This window comes from Triplophysa dalaica, chromosome 16 (genome assembly GCF_015846415.1).
Source record: "Triplophysa dalaica isolate WHDGS20190420 chromosome 16, ASM1584641v1, whole genome shotgun sequence".
Lineage (NCBI taxonomy): Eukaryota > Metazoa > Chordata > Actinopteri > Cypriniformes > Nemacheilidae > Triplophysa > Triplophysa dalaica.
The window spans coordinates 17,437,464-17,462,204 of record NC_079557.1 but is presented as its reverse complement, the minus strand read 5'-3'; the positions used below and the strand labels follow the sequence as shown (position 1 = coordinate 17,462,204).

General features: G+C 42.6%; 1 protein-coding gene across 1 annotated transcript in view; it reads left to right on the top strand.

Annotated features, from left to right (window-relative positions):
* mgat4b (alpha-1,3-mannosyl-glycoprotein 4-beta-N-acetylglucosaminyltransferase B) overlaps nt 1–24,741 on the top strand; it is a 268,079-nt gene that overhangs the window by 117,855 nt on the left and 125,483 nt on the right. Inside the window, exon 4 of the mRNA XM_056769376.1 lies at nt 5,961–6,094. Coding sequence (XP_056625354.1) covers nt 5,961–6,094 — 134 coding nt within the window. The remainder of the gene's footprint in view (nt 1–5,960; nt 6,095–24,741) is intronic.

Below are 24,741 nucleotides of genomic sequence, written 5' to 3'. Positions count from 1 at the left end.
TATCATCTAAACACAATAAAAATCGTACTACATTGCCACCTAGTGGTGCAACTAGGTGGCATACATTTCATTTAACACTAGGGGGGAGAATAAACATAACAAGAGCAATTTTTGAAGGGGACACAAATGTCCCATAACACCTCATAAAGCTGTTTCCATTTAAATATTTTTTTGTCTCTGTTGTCAAGACAGGAAACAAATATAAAAACAAACTACCCATGATACCACATGTTAACAATTAGTCATTTTTTAACACTTTTAAAATGTCCCCCCCTTTTCTATAAATGTATCTAAATGTCTAGGTTGTGTGTATTTTGAATAGTCTGTAACTGTTAGATATACAAGTTTGATTTAGAGTTCATTTGATGTATCCATATGTTGGGATGATTCACAGCTCAAAGCTTTGCATGTTTCATATGTAACTACAACTCTCTGAATTCCCTATATGATGAGCTATGTTATAAAAACATAGCATGCATCATATTATGTCCATAACTAAGTTTAGGCATTAAATGCAAACTGACCATACTTTCAGAGCTATGCAAATGACGCACTATGAGAAACAGAGGAACTTTTTCTGGCCCACTTATTACTTTCATGGCATTGGCCCGCCGGCCACCTGGGGGCAGGGCAGGTATGCATTTTAAAACACCATCACCGATCCACTTCGCGGAATTGGGAATTGGAATGAAAAAGAAAGAGAACGTGGAGGACAATCCAACAGACACCCCGGCTTGCGGCTCCCCTCTGGGGAGTCCGATTAGGCCATGGAACTCAGAACCAGGAGGTAAGCTGGACACCTCAACGCGTAATAGGATGGGACCGGATGCGGCTCTATTCTATCCAGGATATTGTCGCTCAAGCGTAGGGGAGCAACAATAATCGACCGGATAAGGTCGATGTACTCCCTTACGGGTGCCAGACACCGCAGGGAGTCATCATCCAGCCCCATCGTAAAACACGCATTGAGGGACTGGTCATCCATGCTAACCTTGCAGGCCAGAGTCATGAAGTCATTCACGTACTCCTACAGAGGACGACTACCTCGACTAAGATGATACCTCAAGTTTGTCCTCCGAAGGAATGTTGAGGCTCAGAGAATTTATAACAAAAAGGTCTGGTACTCTGAGGTGTGGTCAATCTTGGTTAGGTCTGTTATTCTGTCACGTAATCGGTCAAGTCAGAAGAACACACTCAGAGTACCATCGAACAGGTTTAATAAACAAACCAAAAGAAAAAATCTGGTGGCAGATGAACCAAAAAAGGGTAAAAATCCACATAACATAAATCCAACTGAAAACAGGTAATACAAAACAGGATCTTCACAAAGCAACATAAATACAGATAACATTAATAACCGACAAAAAACTAAACAAAGGGGAGAACTTAAATAGAACAGATAACAAGGGCTACACAGGTGATGGGGATAATCTGGATTATGGGGTGCAGGTGCAAAAGTCAATGAGAACAAAAAAAACAGGTGAGGGAGCATGCCAAAATAACAGTACATGGTGCAAACGTAAATAATTTGGCAAGGGGACACAGAGGAATGTTACAGATGTCCCCTCCGTCCCCTAGGATTTATGCCCATGGTGTGCACTGTGTGTACAATAATCTTATATATATATACATTAAATATTCTTCTGTAGTGTGTAATGCGCCTAGAGAGATCTTTTAGTATGAGATCTTTTTAGTATAAATAAGTGAATCTGTCAAGATTCTCATTATGTGTGTGCTGTTACCAGATGTCTTAATCGGTCAGGATTAAAAAAATCCTGTAGTTTTGTGGCCAGTTTAAAATAACTTTTTGCCTAGCAACCAATTTAATAATGTAATCCACGCTAATATCAAGCTGTACTTGGTTTCAGAAGGCTGTGTCCTTGTGACCTCTGGAGGTCGCATCCTCTGAAGGATTCAGTATATGGAGGATCCTCAATTTAAGAGTTAAACTCTTAAATTAAACTCTTAAATAAACTCTTTTGAAGCCAGTCTGGCTTCAAAACAAACCACTCCACTGAGACGGCATTGCTATCGGTCACAGAAGCACTGCGGCTAGCCAAGGCGGAATCTAAATCCTCGGTCCTGATTCTGCTAGACCTATCTGCAGCGTTTGACACTGTCAATCACCAGATACTGCTAGCAACCCTGTCATCACTAGGAATCACAGGCTCTACCCTCTGCTGGTTCAAATCCTACCTCTCCGTCAGGTCCTTCAGGGTGTCATGGAGGGGCTCGATGTCCACGGCTCACCACATGATCACTGGGGTCCCTCAGGGGTCGGTGCTTGGGCCGCTGCTTTTTTTCCATCTACACGACATCACTGGGACCCATCATACAGGCACATGGCTTCTCATATCACTGTTATGCCGACGACACACAGATCTACATCTCGTTTCACCCAGACGATACCACTGTAGTAGCTTGCATTACAGCCTGCCTCGAGGACATCTCAGCTTGTATGAAAGACCATCACCTCCAGCTGAACCCTGCCAAGACCGAACTACTCGTGTTTCCGGCACACCCTACGGTCCAACACGATTTCAACAATACCACAATCACCCATTCCAAAACAGCCAGGAACCTCAGAGTCATATTTGATGAACAACTGTCCTTCAATGATCACATTGCAAAGACAACACAGTCATGCCGATATGCCTTATTCAACATTAGAAAGATCAGACCATATCTCACGGAGCATGCGGCACAACTCCTTGTCCATGCCCTGGTAATCTCAAGGTTGGACAACTGCAATGCTCTCCTTGCTGGTCTTCCTGCAAAGGCTATCAAACCACTTCAGCTGGTTCAGAACGCAGCAGCACGCCTCGTCTTCCAACAGCCCAAAAGGGCTCACGTGACTCCCCTTTTCATCTCTCTTCACTGGCTACCGGTTGCAGCCCGTATCAGATTCAAGTCACTAATGCTTGCCTACAGGACTATCACTGGATCTGCACCGGCTTACTTCCACTCTCTCCTGCACTCCTACACCCCATCAAGATCCCTGCGTTCAGCAAACCAGCGGCGGCTTGTATTGCCTTCCCATAAGGGCAGTAAATCGCTCTCCCGCTCTTTCTCATTCACAACTCCTTCCTGGTGGAACATTCTTCCTATATCTGTCCGTTCAACCACATCTCTCACAACATTTAAAAAACTACTTAAAACCCATCTCTTCTGTGAATACTTGACAAACAAATGAGAAAAAAAAAGAAAAAAAAATACACTAACCCTTTCTCTCAACAGGTAGTGGTCTAGCTTTTGTTGAAACCAGTAACTTTGTATTGGCACCTAAAGTATTATGGCTCCTGTATGAACTATCGCTTATTGCTCCTAAACTCTTTGTAAGTCGCTTTGGATAAAAGCGTCTGCTAAATGTCTAAATGTAAATGTAAATGTAAACTTAATACATAATTTGAAGAGGTGAAAGTTTATTACTTTCTACCTAAACAATGCAAGAAAAGTTAAACACATTCCCCATTATTTGCTGTGACGAGGCGCCCCGGTCCTAATCAGCGTTGTCAGGGTAACACGCAATCACGCACTCACAGCTGCCGGTCGTCAGCACCTGTAGCTCGTTCCCGGCACTATAAAGGCGGGAGAGAGGAATGAGATGACAGACTTCCATACCACATGCTAACCGAATGACTGCTTCTTATTCATATCGGTCTTTTGAGCTGGCGGAGAGAACAAGACGACCGGCAGAGGAACAGACACCACTTCCCCACACTTGGACACACAGGATTGCACCCGGAAACCCCAGAGAGATTATTTTGCACCATTTTTTCCAACAGCACTTTTTAATAAACTGCCTCCGGGGGTTTTTGACACAAACCTTTTACCCTGTTTTTTTTCTGGTGTTTCACTTACCTCTGCACACAGGGAACCGTGCTCTCTCTCTCTCTCTTCCCGCCGATATCTGGAGCATGGAGGAGAAGATTCGCCAGCTGGCTGAGCTGGACAGCCGGTTCAAGCGATGCTGGACTCCGGCAGTACGGTGACCCTCGTCACCCCCACGGTGGCTCGAACCAGGCCGAGAGGGAAAATGTCAATACCCCTCGGGTGCGTATATGGAGACGTCCGCAGGGTTCCAGCCCGTAGAGTCACCATCGCAGCATGGCCCGGCTCCTGGTCATTAGACATTGGCATCGCTCCTGACTTGCTAGCGCCGGTACTCCTTGGAAGAGACTGGCCGGCGTTCAACCGGCTGTTGGCCATGACCTGACTGCCAAGTGGAGGGGGGAGCCGCGGATGATAAAAAAAAGGCGTCCGTAGAAGCCCAAAGATGCCTGCCTCGTAGCGAGTACCACGGGGAGCACGTGAGAGGGTAGGTACGGTCTCCAAGCCTCTCATGACTCCTCTAACCTGTGTCTCCAGGCGACCACAAGAGTCCCCTGGGTGAGAGAACGATTAGAGTATGGTCGGCCAAAAGACCCACAATGGAGACGCAAACCTATTAGACGAGGAACTTCGCCAGCACCCCATGCATCCTCTCCCGCATCCCGTGGTACCCAACAGTCTGTTTCACGGTGCCGCGCAGAGAAGGGGTTAAGGCTAGAAGACGATGTCAATTTGCTGTTCCACGGTTGCTCAGTTGGCCAACAGACCATACCCTGCCGACCTCCTCCCTATTCTTCCATCCCTCTGACCGGCACCGAGGTGTCCTTTGCACACAATGGATGGGACCTGGAGGGTCCGCGACCGGAGTCTGCCCGTGGCCACTAGCGCGGTGGCACCAAGGCCCCGCCCCTTTAGACAACCCCGGTGACAGCTTCGAGGCGGTTACCACGAAAAGCTCCGGCAGACAAACGCCGCCCACCATGAAGCCCAGGACACTCCCGCAATCATGGTGAAGCCGCGACCTTACCAGGTTCCGGAGGGCGCCCGTCAGGGATTTCCCCTCCACCTCCCCGACGACGACGCCACTCACGGACAGGTAAACATGCGGTACCAGGACGATGCTTGGGGGGGAATGTGACGAGGTCCCCAGGTCCTAATCAGCGTCGTCAGGGTAACACGCAATCACGCACTCACAGCTGCCGGTCATCAGCACCTGTAGCTCGTTCCCGGCACTATAAAGGAGGGAGAGAGGAACGAGATGACAGACTTCCATACCACATTCTAACCGAATGACTGCTTCTTATTCATATCTGTCTTTTGAGCAGGCGGAGAGAACAAGACGACCGGCGGAGGAACAGACACAACTTCCCCACACTTGAACACACAGGATTGCACCAGGAAACCCCAGAGGGATTATTTTGCACCATTTTCCCCAACTGCGCTCTTTAATAAACTGCCCTCAGGGGGATTTTGACACAAACCTGTGCGGTTTCGTGTTAATCAATCTTTGAATGTTAAAGGATTTTTTATGGAACCATTTAGACAAAAAGGTTTTATGGCATTGTAAAGCTTTTTTATCAGTTAGTGTATGTAACATTAATAAATTAATTTGTTTAGGTAACCAAAGTTTATATTGAAAACCTTTAGGTGTAAATAACCCAGCAAATCGGAAACATTTTATGTGCTAAATTAATATTCACAGTATTCTGCAATTTTGTATCTTCATCACAATCGTCTCAGTAATATAAAATTTTTAGTATATCGCCCAACACTTCTTTCTTGCTAAAAAAAAGTTGTGGGCAATCTCACATATTCCTGTTCTGGCTCTAGGCCTGGCGGTGTCTAGGTCTCTATCCTGTCTGAGTGGACAGTTCTCTAGAGTGCTGTCCAACACAGCTCTGCACCCACTGTTAAGGAGGTACTCTACTCTTTCACATGCCCAGCAAGGCTGCTGGTTTCTATACAGCATCAATTCATACTGAGCTCTCATAAATGCAAAAGTAAAACCAAAAAGAACTTCCATGCTACATGTTGTGCATGTCTGCAGCACAGCATAATTTAACATTAATTTACACACAATGGTAATCTACTATTTTAGAAGTGATCAGTGAGTGACTTTTTATCTCCAGTGTCAATAGTGATGGGGGTGCCCAGTGTAAAGAGGGAGGTGCATTCCTACCTGGCAGATACACTGAATTCACTGATGTCAGAGTTAAGTCCAACTGAGAAAGAGGACTCAGTCATCGTTGTCTTCATTGCAGAGGTAAGAACCCTCTAAGTATTATTAAAGATACACAGTATGAATTCATTTTTATTTGATCCCAGGGAACACACATTAATAAAAAATGTGTAGCTCCCCTGAACATGTTTTTGAATAAAAATGTGAGACATAATAAACTTATAATTACATATGTTTTGAAACACATCATCTACTCATTTTTGTATTAATTCTTAACTAGCTTGTAGTTGTGTGTATGAGAAAGTTGTACCCTTTTTATACAAGAAGAGCTCAACAACCACACAAAGTATTTCTTGTGCCACATGGATACTGATCTGATAAGTAAAAAAAAGAATGATCATCTTTATATTTAAAAATAGATTGCATCTCTAATTGCTCCAGTGTATGTTGTATGATTTTTGTTTGTAGTTTTAAATTTAGAGTAGTTCACTATTGTTATAAAGTGTAACTTCCTTGTTTTAGCACACTGATAGAGACTGCCAATTTTGCTGAAAATAACACATCAGTGCCCTGCTGTTCAGCCATTAGCTTATGTACACACCAGTTAACAAATAAACTGGATAAATGTGTGTCCAGTGAGAATAACAAAATAGCTAAATAGTTCATGTAGTATAGGGCTGGGCTATCTTACCTAAAAAGCATATCACGATATTCGTAACAAAGAATCTCAATCCACGGTCTGAATTGAAAATATAACTTTAAAGTTTAAAGGTTTAAAGTTTTGTAGCACTGGATAAACAGTTGTACAGGTTGCACTAGTATAAAAATTATGTTATCATCTTTTAAAAACATAAATCCATGTCATCACATATATAGACTGGTTAATGACAAAGGACATTAATATTATATACAAATGGATCCATTAGGGCTATATCATTTTTAGTTTAACCATTTTTTATTGTTCTGTGTTGTCCATCTTTTACTATACAATAGTAATATATATTTTCCACATAAAAATACTGTAGTTAACTATAGTATTTACCAGGCCTATTGTAAACTTTAGTAAAATTCCTAGATAATCTTACTATATTAAATATTAAAGTATAAAACAGTTTATCAATTGACAATAACAAAACCACAAATTGCTATATCAAATACTATAACAGGAGAAAGATTTAAATAGCAGGATTCCATGTCCGCATCATGAAAATCATATGGCTCTAGATATAAGCTATATGAACTCAATGCAGCCAGGAAACGAGTTCCAATCGCAAAAAAAGACAAAAACTAAGTAAATTAGTGGTGCACCATCGATTAACGACACACACAAACAAGGACAAACATATTTCACAAAAAACAAACTGCTCTGTCTTATGCACTTGCAAAACTGTATCAAACGTGTAATACTCTGGTATTTTTTTCTTTGCACGGGTACTAGAGTCCTTTCTTGGCACCAACTTGTCTTCTGCCATGCCACTAACTTACTGATTTGTTTACAAATACGTCACACATGGAAACATTCAAGGCAGACACGTACGAAAATCATCAAGCATTGCATACCTTGCAGCTATGAGGTGTGATTTGTGCATCTGCATTGCAAACAAAGCAATCAGTCGTGTCGATCGTCGCGCACTTTGCCGTGTCAAAAAGTCGTGACCAATGACGTGTGATAAGGAGCGTTTGACTATCGTCGCCTCGCCTAACGCATGAGAAGTAACGCGATGTCTGCGCTGTGTGGTCTGAAGTAACTTTCTGCCTGTTACCACAAAAAAATATCCAATAATAATGCTTATATAGTAGGACTCGAATACTAGAATGCAGAAACACAGTTATATTACTCAACGCAGATGGTTAGGAAAAGGTCAAATAAATCTTGCAGCAAGCAGATGATTGTGAACAGAAATCGTGTAATACAATCAGTTAGCAAACGCAGTTAAATGTACGACGTGTCTATTTACACTCAATACACATATCCCGCTTTGTTGGAAAAACAAAGACAGTCAGAACCGTTCAGTGTTACACAGTTACTCAAGAGGTGTAAGACATTAAGTCTTAGTTGTGGCGCATGGGAGATCGGAGTTCAAGTCTGCCACTAGCCGTAAAAGCACTAATGTGTTTTTACTACTTTAAAGATCATAATGGCATTTGTTTTCAATAAAATTGATTTAAGACTTAAAATTCACTTTTATTCATAAGGGTAGATTTAGGGCCTCATTATCTCACTAAGTTGCCATCCTTTTTATATTTTTTTTAAATGTAAAAAATATTTTATTGTATATTTATTTTTAAATATTTTATAAATGATAATATTTTATTATATTTATCACATACACATGACTGTCGTTGTTCTCATAATGGAAAGCCACTCAGATTACATATCTTTAGATGTTACAAAATGACTAACTGCTGACTGTAATATCAAAAAATATCCACGTAAATGGAAGAAATTCATACCTAAATGAAATAAATGTAATGACTTGGTTCATGATTCAGAAGAAATATAATTTTGTCTATAGTCCTTGTGGTTCAAGGGTCATTAAAGACATACAAATACTTATAGTGTATGCCCGGTTTCACAGACAAGTGATAGTTCAACCAAAATTTAAAACTCTGTCATTGTAACACTCCTGTTGGTCCCTAGTCTTGTTCTCCCCAATGCTTAGTCCCCAAGTTTCCCCAGTGCCCAGTCCCAAAGCATGCCAAGAGCCCCTGGACTTGCACCAAATATTTATTGGAGGGGCAGTATAGGGACGAGATAGCCGGTACGGACATGAGGCTTCCGGTGCGGCCGGCAACTTCCTGGCCTCCCGAGCTACCGGCACCACCGTGGATTCCCGGTGTCTCCAGGACATCATAGTACTACCTAGTACTGTGTCACTCCCGTTAGTCCCTAGTCTTGTTTTCCCTTTATTTCTCAGGACATTCCTTTTCACACAATCACTCCTCATTGACTGTTCTCTTGTGTCCCTTAATAACTAAGTAATTGTAAACTTGAGTCCCTTGGACTCTGGCAATAAATATATGTTACCCTGCAATTCTGTTTTTGTGGACGTATTCTGATTCTGTTCCATTGGATGTTTATTGTTTGCACAATTGAATACCATAAACTGGATTTGCACTAATCAAGGTTGTCATCTTGTCTGTCCTCAGTGTGTACCGTTATAGTAAATATTTACTCACCCTCATGTAATTTCATACCTGTATAAATACTTTTGTTCTAGTGAACGCAGAGAAAGATATTTTGAAGAATATTGTAAACTGGCCTCTATTCCATTGCATCGGTTTTGTGTCCATAAAATTTAATTGAAATGGGGTCCAGTGCTGTTCAGTAACCAACTGTCTTCAAAATATCTTCTTTTGGTTTCTGCAGAAGAAAGTCATTAAGGTTTGACATGACAAGAAGGTGAGTAAATGATGGCAGAATTTTCATGCAAAATCATACACAAACATTTCACACATACACTACACCTTCAGAAGGCCAACACACTGTCATGGAGAGTGTTTTAACATACTGCCCTACGGTGTTGTATGGTGGGTGCTCAGGAGCTGACAAAAAAGCTCTACAGAGGGTCATAAACACTGCACAGAACCTCACTGGTCGCCCGCGCCCCTCATTAAAGGACATTGCAAACACTCTGTACCTCCAGAGCAATATACATTGATGAGGACTCTTCTCATCCTGGTCATAATCTGTTTTCCCTCCTACCCTCAGCAAGGCTATACAGGTCAATCAAAACACTATTCATTCATGTTAATCCTTATGGACTGGGCAATCATTTTTGTACCTCGAACCTGAAATTTAATGTCTTAACTGCATCATTCATGTTCCTACATGGATTGTGATGAGCTTATGTGTCTGATGTGTATGTGGTTATCATATTGTAGTGCGTCTGTGTCGTATTGTAACACCTCTGTGTGTGTTCTCTGAAATTGTATTTCAGTCCTATGCAATGACTGATGATGATTGATTGGTTGACCAAAGGTAGTTTACTTGATGTAAGATGATAGGAATTTTACATACAGTAAACTCACTTTGCGCTTTAAATCATGATTGTATTCCTTATTTGTACACATTTTCAGTTTCTGTATTTTACCAATAAAAAGGCAACGTCAATATTTCTAAGAGCTGTTCTTGAAGGCACACCAAATACTACAAAACATCTTTATAAATCCGTCACCTTTTCAAGACATAAAGCAACCATATGAGGGAGATATCAAAAAGGGAGTGTTGTTGTGCCTACAGAACCGGGTTAGGAAACACTGGACTACATGACAAGACAGAGACAATGTTTCTTGTTTGTTTTTAGGACATTACACATTCACACCACAGTTTAAAACAATGTGTAACATTGCCCTGCATGTTTATTCCAGACAATATGTTTCTTGTGCTGCTACGCTAGGCCTATAAAACAGGGGTTCACATCAGTTTAAAGTCCCTATTAATTATAATCCCCATTAATGAGCTGGTCAGCATCAGATGATTTGAGGAGACATGTAGAAGAAACAGAACAAACGGGAGGCAGCGTTAAGAAAACCATTGAACAGTACACTTAACATGCAAGTTAAAATCAGGCTCTGACTAGTTTAAACGTATCTATGATCAATTATCAGCAATTAGTGATCGCCTTAACACACTCATAAAAGTTCACCAAGTAACACCTGGAACACTTATATACACAAATACATGTATTTATGCCCTCACTACAAATACTGTGTACACTGTTCTACAATCCACAAAATATGTATACAGAAATTTTCAAATAGTATTTCGTTATGCATAAATGATTTAAAAACAACCTGCTTTTTTAATTACCACATTTGTCCACACGTACGTTTATCCAGACGTACGTTTGTCCAGACGTTTGTCACACGCATTGAAATAAAAAAGCTTTCAAAGCTACGTCCGCCTCGACGTCCGCTTGATTTCGCGCGCAGCACCGACACGTGACCGTTACGTCTGACGTCTCATATCTTACGTCTGACACCTGAATACAATGGGATTTTAGCCAGACGGCATGCGAGCGTATACACGTTTGTTCTCACGTAAGTTTGCTTAGAGAGTAGGAAAAAATTGCACTTATCACACCTCATATGCAGCAAGGCCAGAGTGATTTGAAAGCATACAGAGCTCTCCGCTCTTGCAGTGCTTCAATGTCCTAAGCCAATGGGTCTGGGCAGAGCTGAATGATGTCGAACACACCTCTTGTTGTAGACGCCAGACAAGATCATGATCCTTGCGATTCCGTTAAAAGTGGATTGAGGCCACAACCACTGACAAGAGAGGCCCCAGTGACAGAAGGCCCCGATAGGCCACAACACTGACAAGGCCCCGATAGGCCACAACATTGAAACGCAGCCCTGATAGGGCACAACACTGAGACGAGGCCCGCTGAGCCACAACACTGACGAGGCCCCAATAGCCACAACATTGATGAGGCCCGTACAGCCCTTCTTTTGACAAGGCCCCGATAGGCCACAACCACTGACAAGGCCGACGAGAGGCCCCAGTGACAGAAGGCACCGATAGGCCACAACACTGACAAGGCCCCGATAGGCCACAACATTGAAACGCAGCCCTGATAGGGCACAACACTGAGACGAGGCCCGCTGGGCCACAACACTGAACAGGCCTTGGTAGGCCATAACACACCACCACCAGTATTTGCAAGATTTACCTGAATCTTAGACGGATAGGGCTCGTTGAGCTGCCGTGATGGTAGAGGAGTCCAGTCTTATTAAGACTCATAAGCATAGGATAACCATCTACCTGTCCGTTTAATGTTTCCCTTGGACTTCCGCGTTCGACTGCGGTAGTGCCTGTTCCGATCCTGAAGGAGTGTCGGTATACAGAAGGGGTGCAAATCGAGATGACGCCTGGATCTTGGCGGGATAGGGCTTGTTGAGCTGTTGTGATGTTTTCCATTGGAATTCCGCGTTCAGCCCAGGTTGTGGCTGCTCTGATCCTTGGTCTTGACTTGAAAGAGCTTGTTGGGCTTCCATGGTGATTTTGGAGTCAGGTCTTATGTAGGGTTTAAATGCAGACGACAAACATCTGCACACCAGCTTTGTTGAAATCCTCACTCTGCAGCTTCGTAGCTGCTCCGATCCCGAAGTATTGTGTGGTATAGGAGAGGTGATAGATCGCTTGTTCTTAATCAAGCTTACGTGGCAGGTGCTCTGTTAAGTAAAATATAAGAGTGGGAAAGAATAATGCGACCATCTTGAAATATAGCGTCAGTGAAGTTGTGGGCCGGGACGATAGACAGATGCCTGGATGGCCATGACGTGAAGATGGGACCATGATACCCGGAAAAAAAAACTTTATGACTGATAATGAACGTATCAAATAATAATGAATGAGAAAACTGGACGCCACCACCACCAGTTGATGCACGAAATACTTAAGAGGAGATGAACATAAACTCACCGGATCGTTGTGAAGCTTCATATTACCGTGATGCTTAAGTAGAAGAGTGTTTTGCAGTGTATATGTGGCAACTATACAACACCATCGGTGTATCCATGAAAATGTATATTGTGACTTGAGTTTGCTGAGCCTTCAAGGTTAACTTATGCTTTCATTTTTCCAAACTCAGAGGGTATTAACCAGATGTGTGAATTAATTCCATCAAGGAATTTCGACGAGAATGTCGTACTGAAATCCTGTCATGAGTACTTAGCCTTAGGTTACGAGTGTATAGATGGGGTTAAATATACTTAAGTTCATCATGATTCTTGAAATAAGGCTGTTGGTATACGACGTCATACGTGGAATGCCCTTAATGTTTAAGGTTCGTAATCAGCTCTTGAAAGTCTTAATCGTTACTGGATCATGGCCTGGTTTGGAACTTTCTTTCCACAAAAGACGATTGACTCTTGACTGCGAATAAGCCATGAAAATCGATGGAATAAAATAATGTGAGACCATACAGGCTTTATGTGACAGGCTATAATGAGAAGCAATATCGGTACAGATTCCGGACTTCCCATTTTTAGCGAGTACCAACTCCTGCCATCTGGAAGAGAATCATGATGGATCTTGAAGCTTCCTCGATCCATTTTGGACAAACGTGAGGATCTTGTTGTTGACTGACCTAAAACGAGAGGCGTGTTAATATCATTTGCACCAGACAGCCCCATTGGCGTAGTAGGTTGAATCCCTCTCGTTGTGTTGCGTGGTCTCGCGAGTACGATACGTTTTTTTATTTTTTTTATTAAAAGCTTTAGACGAAGCAGCTTGTTGTGAAGAGTGTGCTTGTCCTTCTGTTTCTTTGTGTATGATCCGATTAATGGCACGGCACGCCACTCGTTCACTTAGGTTCCTATTGTGATTGAAACTCATTCCGGCTGCGTGGAGTTCATATAGCCTGTGTCTAGAGCCAGGGCACTTCTATTTCTGGCCTAGCTGTTTAGTTACCTAGGCGACATGGTATGTGGAATTACGGCACCTTGACATCGAATCATGTATACAATTTGTATTACATTGAAACAACGATACGTTCGTTCTGGCTGTGTCACATCACTCCTTTAACTTATCTCTATCTTCGCAACGATTGAAAAACGAACTACTGAATTACCAAATAACGCAAACGAGACTAAAACAGACGGAGCAACGAACGCAATTGCACAACTGCTATAACCATTCTTTGCTCCTGCGACAAATATATATATATTCGTTTAACTGTGAAAATGCGCGCTGCGCAAACAGGATTTCTGGAAAAGGCAACCACAGAATCTGATCACTGACCGCTCGACTTGAACCTTGAAAATACTGCAAAATTTAATTTACAGGCGCCTTACTGACACTTGGGACCGTAAAGCAAATAGTCACAACAGTCATCAAATAAAAACAATGATCGAGCTAGGTATAAACGTGGGATAAGCATCAAATAAAATCACGGAAAAGCCAGCCTAAAATATGTTTAGAACGAGATTTACAACCTTAAATTGTTTTACTTCACCTCCTGCGGTATTGAGTTCCAAAGGTGGGGAGCTGCGTGACTGGAGCTCGAGAATCCATGCTGTACATGTTAGAGGAAAAGTAAGATTAGATGCAGAAGATGATCTGAGAGTGCAAGTGGGAGTTTGGGATTGAAGGAGTTCTAGTAGGGAGGAGGCGTGGCTGTTTAACGCTTGTATACAGGAGACTTTTCAATTTGATTCGAGATTTCACCGGACCCGGTGCAAGTTTTTAAAAGTGGGAGTAATATGCTCGGCTTTAGAAATCCGGCATATGATTCGTACGGGAGAGTTGAAGTAAACTGAAGTAAACGTAGTTATCCCGTATCTTGCTATTAATCTGCCGTCATATTAAAAACCATGGTTTAATGCATGGAAGCATTTTCCAACGTGCTATGATGACAAGGCCAAGACAATATGCCATTGGAAGAGAAGTTGCGGACTGATCGACTGTCACGATCACCATGCTGGCCATTAGCTGACGGCCGCCAGCAAGGGAAAGCAACAGAAGCAAAATACTTTACCTGTTTCCTGTATTAGTTGGTAAAGCACGTGTGACGATTTACGTCTCCTTGTGCTGCTCTGCTGTTCCGATGTAAACGTGCGCTATATGCGCCAGAACATTTGTGATGTCATCGCATCTATGCTGTATTTAAACAAACATACCAGCACGCGCGTTTAAATGCGTAACAAACTCATACATGACGATTGCGTCTTGCATGCTTTGAATCGAACGAAATTGGTGATAGCTTTAAGGAACGAACGCTGCATAGTTGTTTCATGTAAAGCAATATATAACGCAGAAGCTTGTATATAATTCCAGAGATGCCTAGGGAGCTTCCGACCGGTTGTTGATGAAACGCCTGCCGTGCACAGTATGAGGTTTACACGACGAGTGTGTTAAACAACCAGATTTAACTGAATCCCAAACGTCTTCGGAAAGCAAGTGGCTGTATGAGCTGAAAGAATCGCGGCAGAGTAGCTTAGCATGAAATTAGCAATAGCCGTGTACACGTAAATTTGTGTGTGTAACGTCCTACTGACGAGCATGCGAATCACGTTGCTTCGACTGCGGACATAGGAAGGGGTAAGTGGCGATCATTTATGTTTCATGTTTGAAGGTGATTGGTTGGGTGTTGATTGGCAATGAGTGATGCAGGATTGAGTCTTCCTGGCAGAACTAGCGCTGGAGCTATTTATCACTCGCGCTTGACGCGCCATTCGCGTTTAGTCTGAACACAACATAAGAAAGTCAGATCGCCAACCCTAATGTATTGTAGGGGATTCAGTTCGGAACTTTATTATTTAATCATTATTCTTCACCACATTTGTAAGAATTATCATGAGCTTTGATCTCAGTTATAAGCAATATATTCTCCAGCATCTTTGTAAACATCCATCCATCCATCCATCCATTTTCTTCCGCTTATCCTGGGCCGGGTCGCGGGGGCAGCAGTCTAAGCAGGGATACCCAGACTCTCCTAGACACTTCGCCTTGCAGCTCAGCTCTTTCTTTACCACGACAGACCGGTACAGAGACCGCATTACTGCAGAAGCTGAACCAATCCGTCTGTCAATCTCCCGTTCCATCCTTCCCTCACTCGTGAACAAGACCCCCAGATACTTGAACTCCTCCACTTGAGGCAGGGACTCTCCACCCACCTGAAGTGGGCAAGCCACCCTTTTCCGACTGAGAACCATGGCCTTAGATTTGGAGGTGCTGATTCTCATCCCAGCCGCTTCACACTCGGCCGCAAACCGTCCAAGTGCATGCTGAAGGTCCTGGTCTGATGGGGCCAGCACAACGACATCATCCGCAAAGAGCAGAGATGAAATTGTGTGGTCCCCAAACCCGACGCCCTCCGGCCCCTGGCTGCGCCTAGAAATTCTGTCCATAAAAATTATGAACGGAACCGGCGACAAAGGGCAGCCCTGCTATAGTCCAACCAGCACCGGGAACAAGTCTGACTTACTGCCGGCAATTCAAACCAAACTCCTGCTGCGGTCGTACAGGGACCGGATAGCCCTTAGCAAAGGGTCCCGAATCCAATACTCCCAGAGCACCCTCCACAAGATGCCGCGAGGGAGACAGTCAAATGCCTTCTCCAAATCCTCAAAACACATGGGCAAACTCCCATGCACCCTCCAGCACCCTGATGAGCTCTTCTTTGGCTGCTTTTTCCAGCAGTATTATTTGCTAAGTAGCTGTCAGAGCTGAAGTCTGTTAACCTCCTCCTGTTGTTTCATTTTACCAGACTTCTTTTGTGTGGTCTAGGCCTCGCCTTCCAGTTGGTCTATGTGACTTTGAGCATGCTTAAGTTCTTTTTTGGATTGTGTTTCTTGCAGCTTTAGATCATTAATCCCTTTCTCAGGTCTGTGAGGTTGTGGGTTAAAGAGAGGATGATGCAGGTCAGCTCTTTGTGGTCATAACTCTGGCTTGGGCAATGTTTCATTTGTCTTTTTCCCTCTTTGTCCAGTTGCACCTGTCTCTGGTGTGGGAGGTCTTCAGCAGTTCTAGGTGGAAGGGCGTCCATCACCATACCTTGCCAGGCCATTAGATCCTCCCTCTGAGACATTGGGGTACACTTGTTCTGAGAGTTAGGGCAACAGACTATTGCAAGACCATACACAAGTTTTAAAAGTAAAGCTAGGTGTATATTGTGCAGCTAGGTTTTACCAGGTGTGGTGAACTGCTCTAGGTACAGTAGCTAGTGAAGTGTTTACACTATTATTATCTTAACTGCCTATGGCAGGAAGCCAAGATTTTTATCCAACCAGAGACTTAACAATGATGTAAGTTTAATCATTTAATCAAAACTCAAAACATACTGATGTTTCGTAACAGGCTTGATCTTTGAATAGTGAAGAAAATGAAGTAGAGAGAAAGGGAGAGGAGAGCTTTCCGTATTCCGATTATGTTTATTAATGGTTTATTAATAGTTGTGCCCTATAAATCATCTAGATTGTTTAGCAGGGTCATAATACTGGAGCACATGTCGAGAAAAAAAGAAATCAGTAAAAAAAAGGGAAGTGATCTAGTACTGGGGATAATTAAATTAATGGTACTGAAATGTAACCATATAGGTCAGTGTTGGGCATCACTCCGAGATTGGCTACAACTGCTGCATGTTCAGCTACCATGCCTATGCCATTACATGTGTGTACTTGAGGGTCAATGTTCTATTTAAAATCTCCAATAACTATTATAATTCTTCTCTGGTTAAGCAGTTAACATTTTATTAGGTTTGGTTAAACTATATGAGTAACTGAGCAACAATGTTCAGGAAGGAATGCACCTGAAATTAGCGAGAGTGAGTCTGAGAATAATTAAGGAAAGAGAGTGGGAATCAGAAAGTAAAGATTTTGTAAAGAGAGAAAAGTTTAAATCACTTCTTATTGCAATACACACAAGCAATACTTAATGACTTCAAGTATACAGTTGAAAGAAAAAGTATGTGAACCCTTTGGGCTTACTTGGATTTCTTCATAAATTGGTCATAAAATGTGTTCTGATCTTCATCTTAGTCACAACAATAGAGAAACACAGTCTGCTTAAACTAATACCGCACAACATTATACGTTTTCATGTTTTTATTGAACACAACATGTAAACATTCATAGTGCAGGGTGGAAAAAGTATGTGAACCTTTGGGTATAATAAATGCTTGACCCTCCTATGGAAGCAATAACCTCAACCAAACGTTTCCTATAGTTGCAGATCAGACCTGCACAACGGTCAGGAGAAATTTTGGACCATTCCTCTTTACAAAAGTGTTTCAGTTCAGCAATATTCTTGGGATGTCTGGTGTGAATAGCTCTCTTGAGGTCATGCCACAGCATCTCAATCGGGTTGAGGTCAGGACTCTGACTGGGCCACTCCAGAAGGCATATTTTCTTCTGTTGAAGCCATTCTGTTGTTGATTTACTTCTATGCTTTGGGTCGTTGTCCTGTTGCATCGTCCATCCTCTGTTAAGCTTCAGTTGGCGGACAGATGGTCTTAAGTTTTCCTGCAAAATGTCTTGATAAACTTTGGAATTCATTTTTCCATCGATGACAGTAATCCGTCCAGGGCCTGAGGCAGCAAAGCAGCCCCAAACCATGATGCCCCCTCCACCATATTTCACAGTTGGGATGAGGTTTTGATGTTTGTGTGCTGTGCCTTTTGTTCTCCACACATAGCGTTGCGTGTTCTTTCCAAACAACTCAATTTTGGTTTCATCTGTCCACAGAATGTTTTGCCAGTAGTGCTGTGGAACATCCAGGTGCTCTTTTGCAAACTTCAAACGTGCTGCAATGTTTTTTTTCGGACAGCAGTGGCTTCCTCCGTGGTGTCCTCCCATGAAGTCCATTCTTGTTTAATGTTTTCCTTATTGTAGATTTGTCAACAAAAATGTTAGCATGTGCCAGAGATTTCTGTAAGTGTTTATCTGACACTCTAGGATTCTTCTTCACCTCATTGAGCATTCTGCGCTGTGCTCTTGCAGTCATCTTTACAGGACGACCACGCCTAGGGAGTGTAGCAACAGTGCTGAACTTTCTCCATTTGTAGACAATCTGTTTTACCGTGGACACATGGACATCAAGGCTTTTAGATATACTTTTGTAGCCCTTTCCAGCTTTATGTAAGTCAACAATTCTTGATCGTAGGTCTTCTGAGAGCTCTTTTGTGCGAGGCATGGTTCACATCAGACAACGCTTCTTCAGGACAGCAAACTCAAAACTGGTGTGTGTTTTTATTGGACAGGCCAGCTTTAATCAACACATCCAATCTCATCACATTTATTGGACCCCAGGTTGGCTGACTCCTGGCTCCAATTAGCTCTTGGAGAAGTCATTAGCCTAGGGTTTCACATACTTTTCCACCCTGCACTGTGAATGTTTACATGTTGTGTTCAATAAAAACATGAAAACGTATAATGTCATCGCGGTATTAGTTTAAGCAGACTGTGTTTCTCTATTGTTGTGACTTAGATGAAGATCAGAACACATTTTATGACCAATTTATGAAGAAATCCAAGTTAGCCCAAAGGGTTCACATACTTTTTCTTTCAACTGTATATGGTATGCTAACCACTAACTATTGGGGGCTCTGGCACAATTCTGTTCTGTGTTTCCCTGTTATTTTGGACTTTTACTTTATTTACTGTTGTGTGCCATGTTTGTAGTCCTTCGTAGTTTTTCTTGTTAATTAGTTTCCCCAGGTGTTTTACCTTTGTTTAACCGGTCTGGTTACTCTTCGTCACATTTACACAAAATACTGAAGAGTATTGTTACACACTTATAGTGTATTTCGGGGAAAACTATGGGTTTAACCACAGTAAAATACGTATAATTAATGGTGATTAACCATACATATTTTTACACACTATCCTCCGACTTCAACCTGATTAACGTCTCTTGTTTACACAAGACTACAATCACTTTAATTTGAACATTCAAGCGGCAATTGCTGTTGAAAAGAGTTTACATCAAAATTACACGTCAAAACACAAGTCAACAAATTACTTTCCGAACTTTGTCTACAAGACAATTATGTTACAGAATTTGACGTCAGATTGATATAACTTCAAATCAAATCGCCAGCTTGGTGGTGTCACAGATGGTGACATTCGATCTCGGTGAATCTGAGCTATGCGTCAGTTCACTACCTGCACGCGTGCAGCAGGATCTCCTCACTGCCCAAACACTGAGTTTAAAACACACAATAACATACAAAACAACACACAATGGGATTTATTCACCGTCGTACAATTAACTTGATCAAGATTTTAAAACACTTCCCTTTTAACGGTCATCATCTAAAACAAAAAGCACGCATTAGCTAGCTAGGCTAATGGTTCAAGCGGTGTATATTTAGTTGAACAGTCATTGGAAAATGCAACAATGGCTTTTACATCATTCTAAAATACACAAAATTCGTCCATGCACATGAAACAGGGAGGACATCTGCTCCTTTATTTCCTTTGCGCTAACAGAGGATTTCTTCACTCAGATTAGGGCGGTCAACAATATCATGACTCACTATAAAAGATTTCTTCGTTTTATAGGGTCAAATTTGAAATAGCAGTTAGCTCGACCATCATTAACAGTGACTGAGGCTTCCTGGATAGAAACTCAGAGTATGTTTCGGCACAGTAACTTCACAATTCATTCATAAGAAGAGCAAGTTTTAAGTTTCGCTCAGTGCGCATTACCGTTACACACAAATGTAAACACAATCGAACTGGTACTGGGCTTTGCTCACAAACAATGTTTAAAACTGCCCGCGCATTCTCCACCAATTATGTAGTGTATTTCGGGCAAAACTATGGGTTTAGCCACAGTAAAATACGTATAATTAATGGTGATTGACCATACCTAATTTTACACACTTTACCTGACGCAGTAGACCTTATAATAGCGACAAACTAAATGCAGCGTCCAGCGAGTGATCAGCAGATCGTATATCAACTCTAAGAAATATTACTTTCCTGGCCTTGGAAACATAACACTCTTACTTTATTGCAGTAGCGCTTCAGAAATTAAAATGAAATCAAACAGTTTAAGTGACGTTAATATGTGATAAGTAAACACAGAAAAAATTCGTGCGTGGAGACAAATGCGGGTTTATTGACAACACTAAAGGGAAAACAAACCGACTAACTAACAAATCACAAACGCTTACAAACAAAACAAGAAACATAAAAGAAGTAAAGAAATGGAAGAAATAGACAAAGCAAAGAGTGGCAGTATTACAAACAGCTATTCACATCTGCATTAACCATCGAGAACAGTCTCCTTAGTTAAAAGGGGTTACAGCTTAAACACAGCTATTTAGAATATAGTTTCTATAAGGGTTTTTCAGAGTCCTGATGGTTTCAAAGCAAGCGGGTGAGTCCGTCGAATTCTTTCGTAGAACCGGATTGGCTGACGAAGGTTGAACGAATTTAGCCGAAGCAAACTGCCGTAAAAGATGTCTACAAGGCGAGTTTCCTACCTATTCCAGTATAAACTACTGGATTACAAGCAATCTGGCTTTAAAACAACCACAATGCTCACCACATGATCAGTGGGCTCCCTCAGGGGTTGGTGCTTGGACCACTGCTTTTTTCCATCTACACGACATTCTTTGGACCCATCATACAGGCACATGGCTTCTCGTATCACTGTTATGCCGACGACACCCAGATCTACATCTCGTTTCACCCAGACGATACCACTGTAGCAGCTTGCATTACAGCCTGCCTCGAGGGCATCACCTCCAGCTGAACTCTGCCAAGACAGAACTACTCGTGTTTCCGGCATACCCTACGATCCAACACGATCTCAACATCCATCTTGGCAATACCACAATCACCCATTCCAAAACAGCCACAAAACCTCGGAGTCATATTTGATGAACAGCTGTCCTTCAATGATCACATTGCAAAGACATCACGGTCATGCCGATATGCCTTATTCAACATTAGAAAGGTCAGACCCTATCTCACTGAGCATGCGGCACAACTCCTTGTCCAGGCCCTGGTAATCTCAAGGTTGGACTACTGCAATGCTCTCCGTGCTGGTCTTCCTGCAAAGGCTATCAAACCACTTCAGCTGGTTCAGAACGCAGCAGCACGCCTCATCTTCCAACAGCCCAAAAGGGCTCACGTGACTCCACTTTTCATCTCTCTTCACTGGCTACCGGTTGCAGCCCGTATCAGATTCAAGTCACTAATGCTTGCCTACAGGATTATCACTGGATCTGCACCGGCTTACTTCCACACTCTCCTGCACTCCTACACCCCATCAAGATCCCTGCGTTCAGCAAACCAGCGTCGTCTTGCATTGCCTTCCCATAAGGGCAGTAAATCGCTCTCCCCCTCGTTCTCATTCACAACTCCTTCCTGGTGGAACATTCTTCCTGACTCTGTCCGTTCAACCACATCTCTCACACATTTAAAAAACTACTTAAAACCCATCTCTTCTGTGAATACTTGACAGACAAATAAATAAAATAAAATAAAAAAACTTTATCTCAACAGGTAGTGGTCTAGCTTTAGTTGAAACCAGTAACTTTGTATTGGCACTTAATGTATTATGGCTCCTGTTTGACATATCGCATATTGCTCTTAAACTCTTTGTAAGTCGCTTTGGATGAAATCGTCTAATAAATGTCGAAATGTAAATGTGATGTAAATGTCTCGATGACATGCCGGGCAGGAGCGCAAGGACACGAGAATCAGTTCAGTTAGAGCTTTATTGTCATTCCGCTACATGTGGGGACATACAGTGGAACGAAATGTCATGCCTCACAGGACCATGGTACTACATATATACAGGCATACATAACTATCCTACTGATAGTTTGACAATAAATATACTATGTTTAAAAAATGTTTACCTATAAATAAACAAAAAATACAAACTATACAAATGGTTCAGATGAATACTGTACATGTGCAAGAGAACATTGTGGGTCAAGCAGCTTGGCTGGGGAACAGTGCAGGGGGATTTGTAATGCATCAGCATGTAAACATACAAATATTCCTGAGTCTTTTGTGAGATTGTGTACACACATAGCTTTCCTGTAGCTCAGTGGTAAGAGCGTTGTGTTAACAATGCAAGGTTGTGGGTTCGATCCCAGGGGATTGCAAATACCTATGTAAAATGTAGGATAAAGCAATGTAAGTCGCTTTGGATAAAAGCGTCTGCCAAATGCCTAAATGTATGTAAATGTACACAGCAGTGTGTGAAAAGTGTCTAGTGTGAAATAAAACAGGACTTTATTACATAAACTAGACACATACTAATCTAACATACACACATACAGTTTAGCATTGGAAGAAGGTTGAAGTTGAAGCAGAGAGAGGAACAGAGCATGGATTTATGGCAGTATATGATATTTAGAAGATCAATAGCCTGAACAAAGCATCAGTGTCTTTCTTGTAAAGCACCTTTTTAAAAAGGATTAAGGATGCTCTTTGCATCCATTAATAAGACGAAGTATGTTACTTGCATATCTTGGACATCAAACGAAAGAAATTTGTTATGATTCTGCCACATCATGTCATGTTTCTCTTGGCCTGGTGGTGGGATCATGAAAGAACCCCATGTTTTATGTGGAGAGAGACAATTTTGGCACTTATGGCTCGCCATACTCTGTTCAACCCTCCAGTGTTGAGGCCTCCGGGCTTTGGGCTGCTGTCCAGCCACCAAATAACCCCCCCAGAGAGCGCGGCATCCAGTCCTTGTCCGCCGGCAGCCTGTCCATGTGTCAACCAGCAATCCTGTCCGTGTTTCATCTGACAATCCCGTCTGTGTGTCAGCCGGCAATCCAGTACCTGTGTCAGCCGGAAATCCAGTACGTGTGTCAGCCGGCAATCCAGTCTGCATGTCAGCCGGCAATCCAGTCTGCATGTCAGCTGGCAATCCATTATGGCAATCTATTCCGTATGTTAGCCAGCAATCCAGTCCGTGTGTCAGCCAACATTCCAGTCCGTGTGTCACCCGGCAACCATCCCCAGTCGTGCCCTTATGTTCCCTTGTTTGGACCCCCTTGGACTCTTGTGCTCCCCCCCTTATAGTAATTGTAAACATCATGTCACCTTGTTTTTTGGTCACGTCACAGTCTGTCATGTCTTGTTCTTGCCTTGAGGAGCATCAGGTTGCTGCTCCTTAAAGAGGGGCTTCTGTCATGATTCTGCCACATCATGTCATGTTTCTCTTGGCCTAATGGCGGGATCATGACAGAACCCATTGTTTTATGTGGAGAGAGACAATTTTGCCACTTATGGCTCAACATACTCTCTCTCCGGTCTCGTCATTGTTCCTTGCCCTCTTGTTTCCTCATTAGTTCTTGTTATTATTTCATGGCCCGCACCTCTCCTCCTCGATTTAGTTCTGTATTTAATGCCCTCGTGTTTGCTGTTTTGTGCTGGTTCATTGTGTCTCATATGTGGGAGAGTTCTTGTTTCTTGTCAGTGTAGTTTAGTTATTTCAAGTGTTGTCGTAGTCTGCAAGAAGATAGAATGAACGAATCCAGGGGAACTGAAGAGACTCTTCTGGTGGTCTCTTTAAAACTGTAAGGATGTCACATCCTACAGACGTGACTGACCCAATCAAGAGATGGGACCTTTGGAGGGAAAGTTAATTGTCTTTGTTTTCCAACATGGTGTTTTGCATGTGAAAGAGTTACCACAACATTACAAACATTAACATTAAGGAAATCATAAATGCAGCTTATCTCTCTCTCTCTGTCCTCCCCTCGTGCTGGCTTTGTATTCTTCTTGCCAATCACTGTAACCAGAGACAGGTGTTTACAATCAGCCTTTGACCTACTTATTCCCGTCGGTTTCCTCTTTCTCTCCAAACTTCACTAGGCCATGCCTCCCCTGCGAAATATCCCCCTGCCCAACTCAGGCCAGGGTCTCATCTGGCCTGCAGCCCCCCCCCCTCCTGGAGAGAAAGTCGGCTACTACCATCTGGGTTCCCGGTCTGTGGATCACCTGAAACAGAAAGGGTTGTAGAGCCAGATACCAACGAGTGATCCGCGCATTGGTATCCTTCATGCAGTGGAGCCATTGGTGGGGTGCATGGTCCCAACAAAGGGGGAACTCCCGCCCCAGGCATGGCTTTAGAGTGTGACCAATGTGATCGCAAATGCGAGTTTATTTTTCAATGATGCAACTAAAAATAATCGGAGGTTGCACCGGTGCGACCAGCTGTTCGAGGGAGAAAAAAAATCTCTGCAACTCTGAATGTCTCCCTGTGATCTAACAACAGACACACATTAGGCCCATATCGTGGTCTA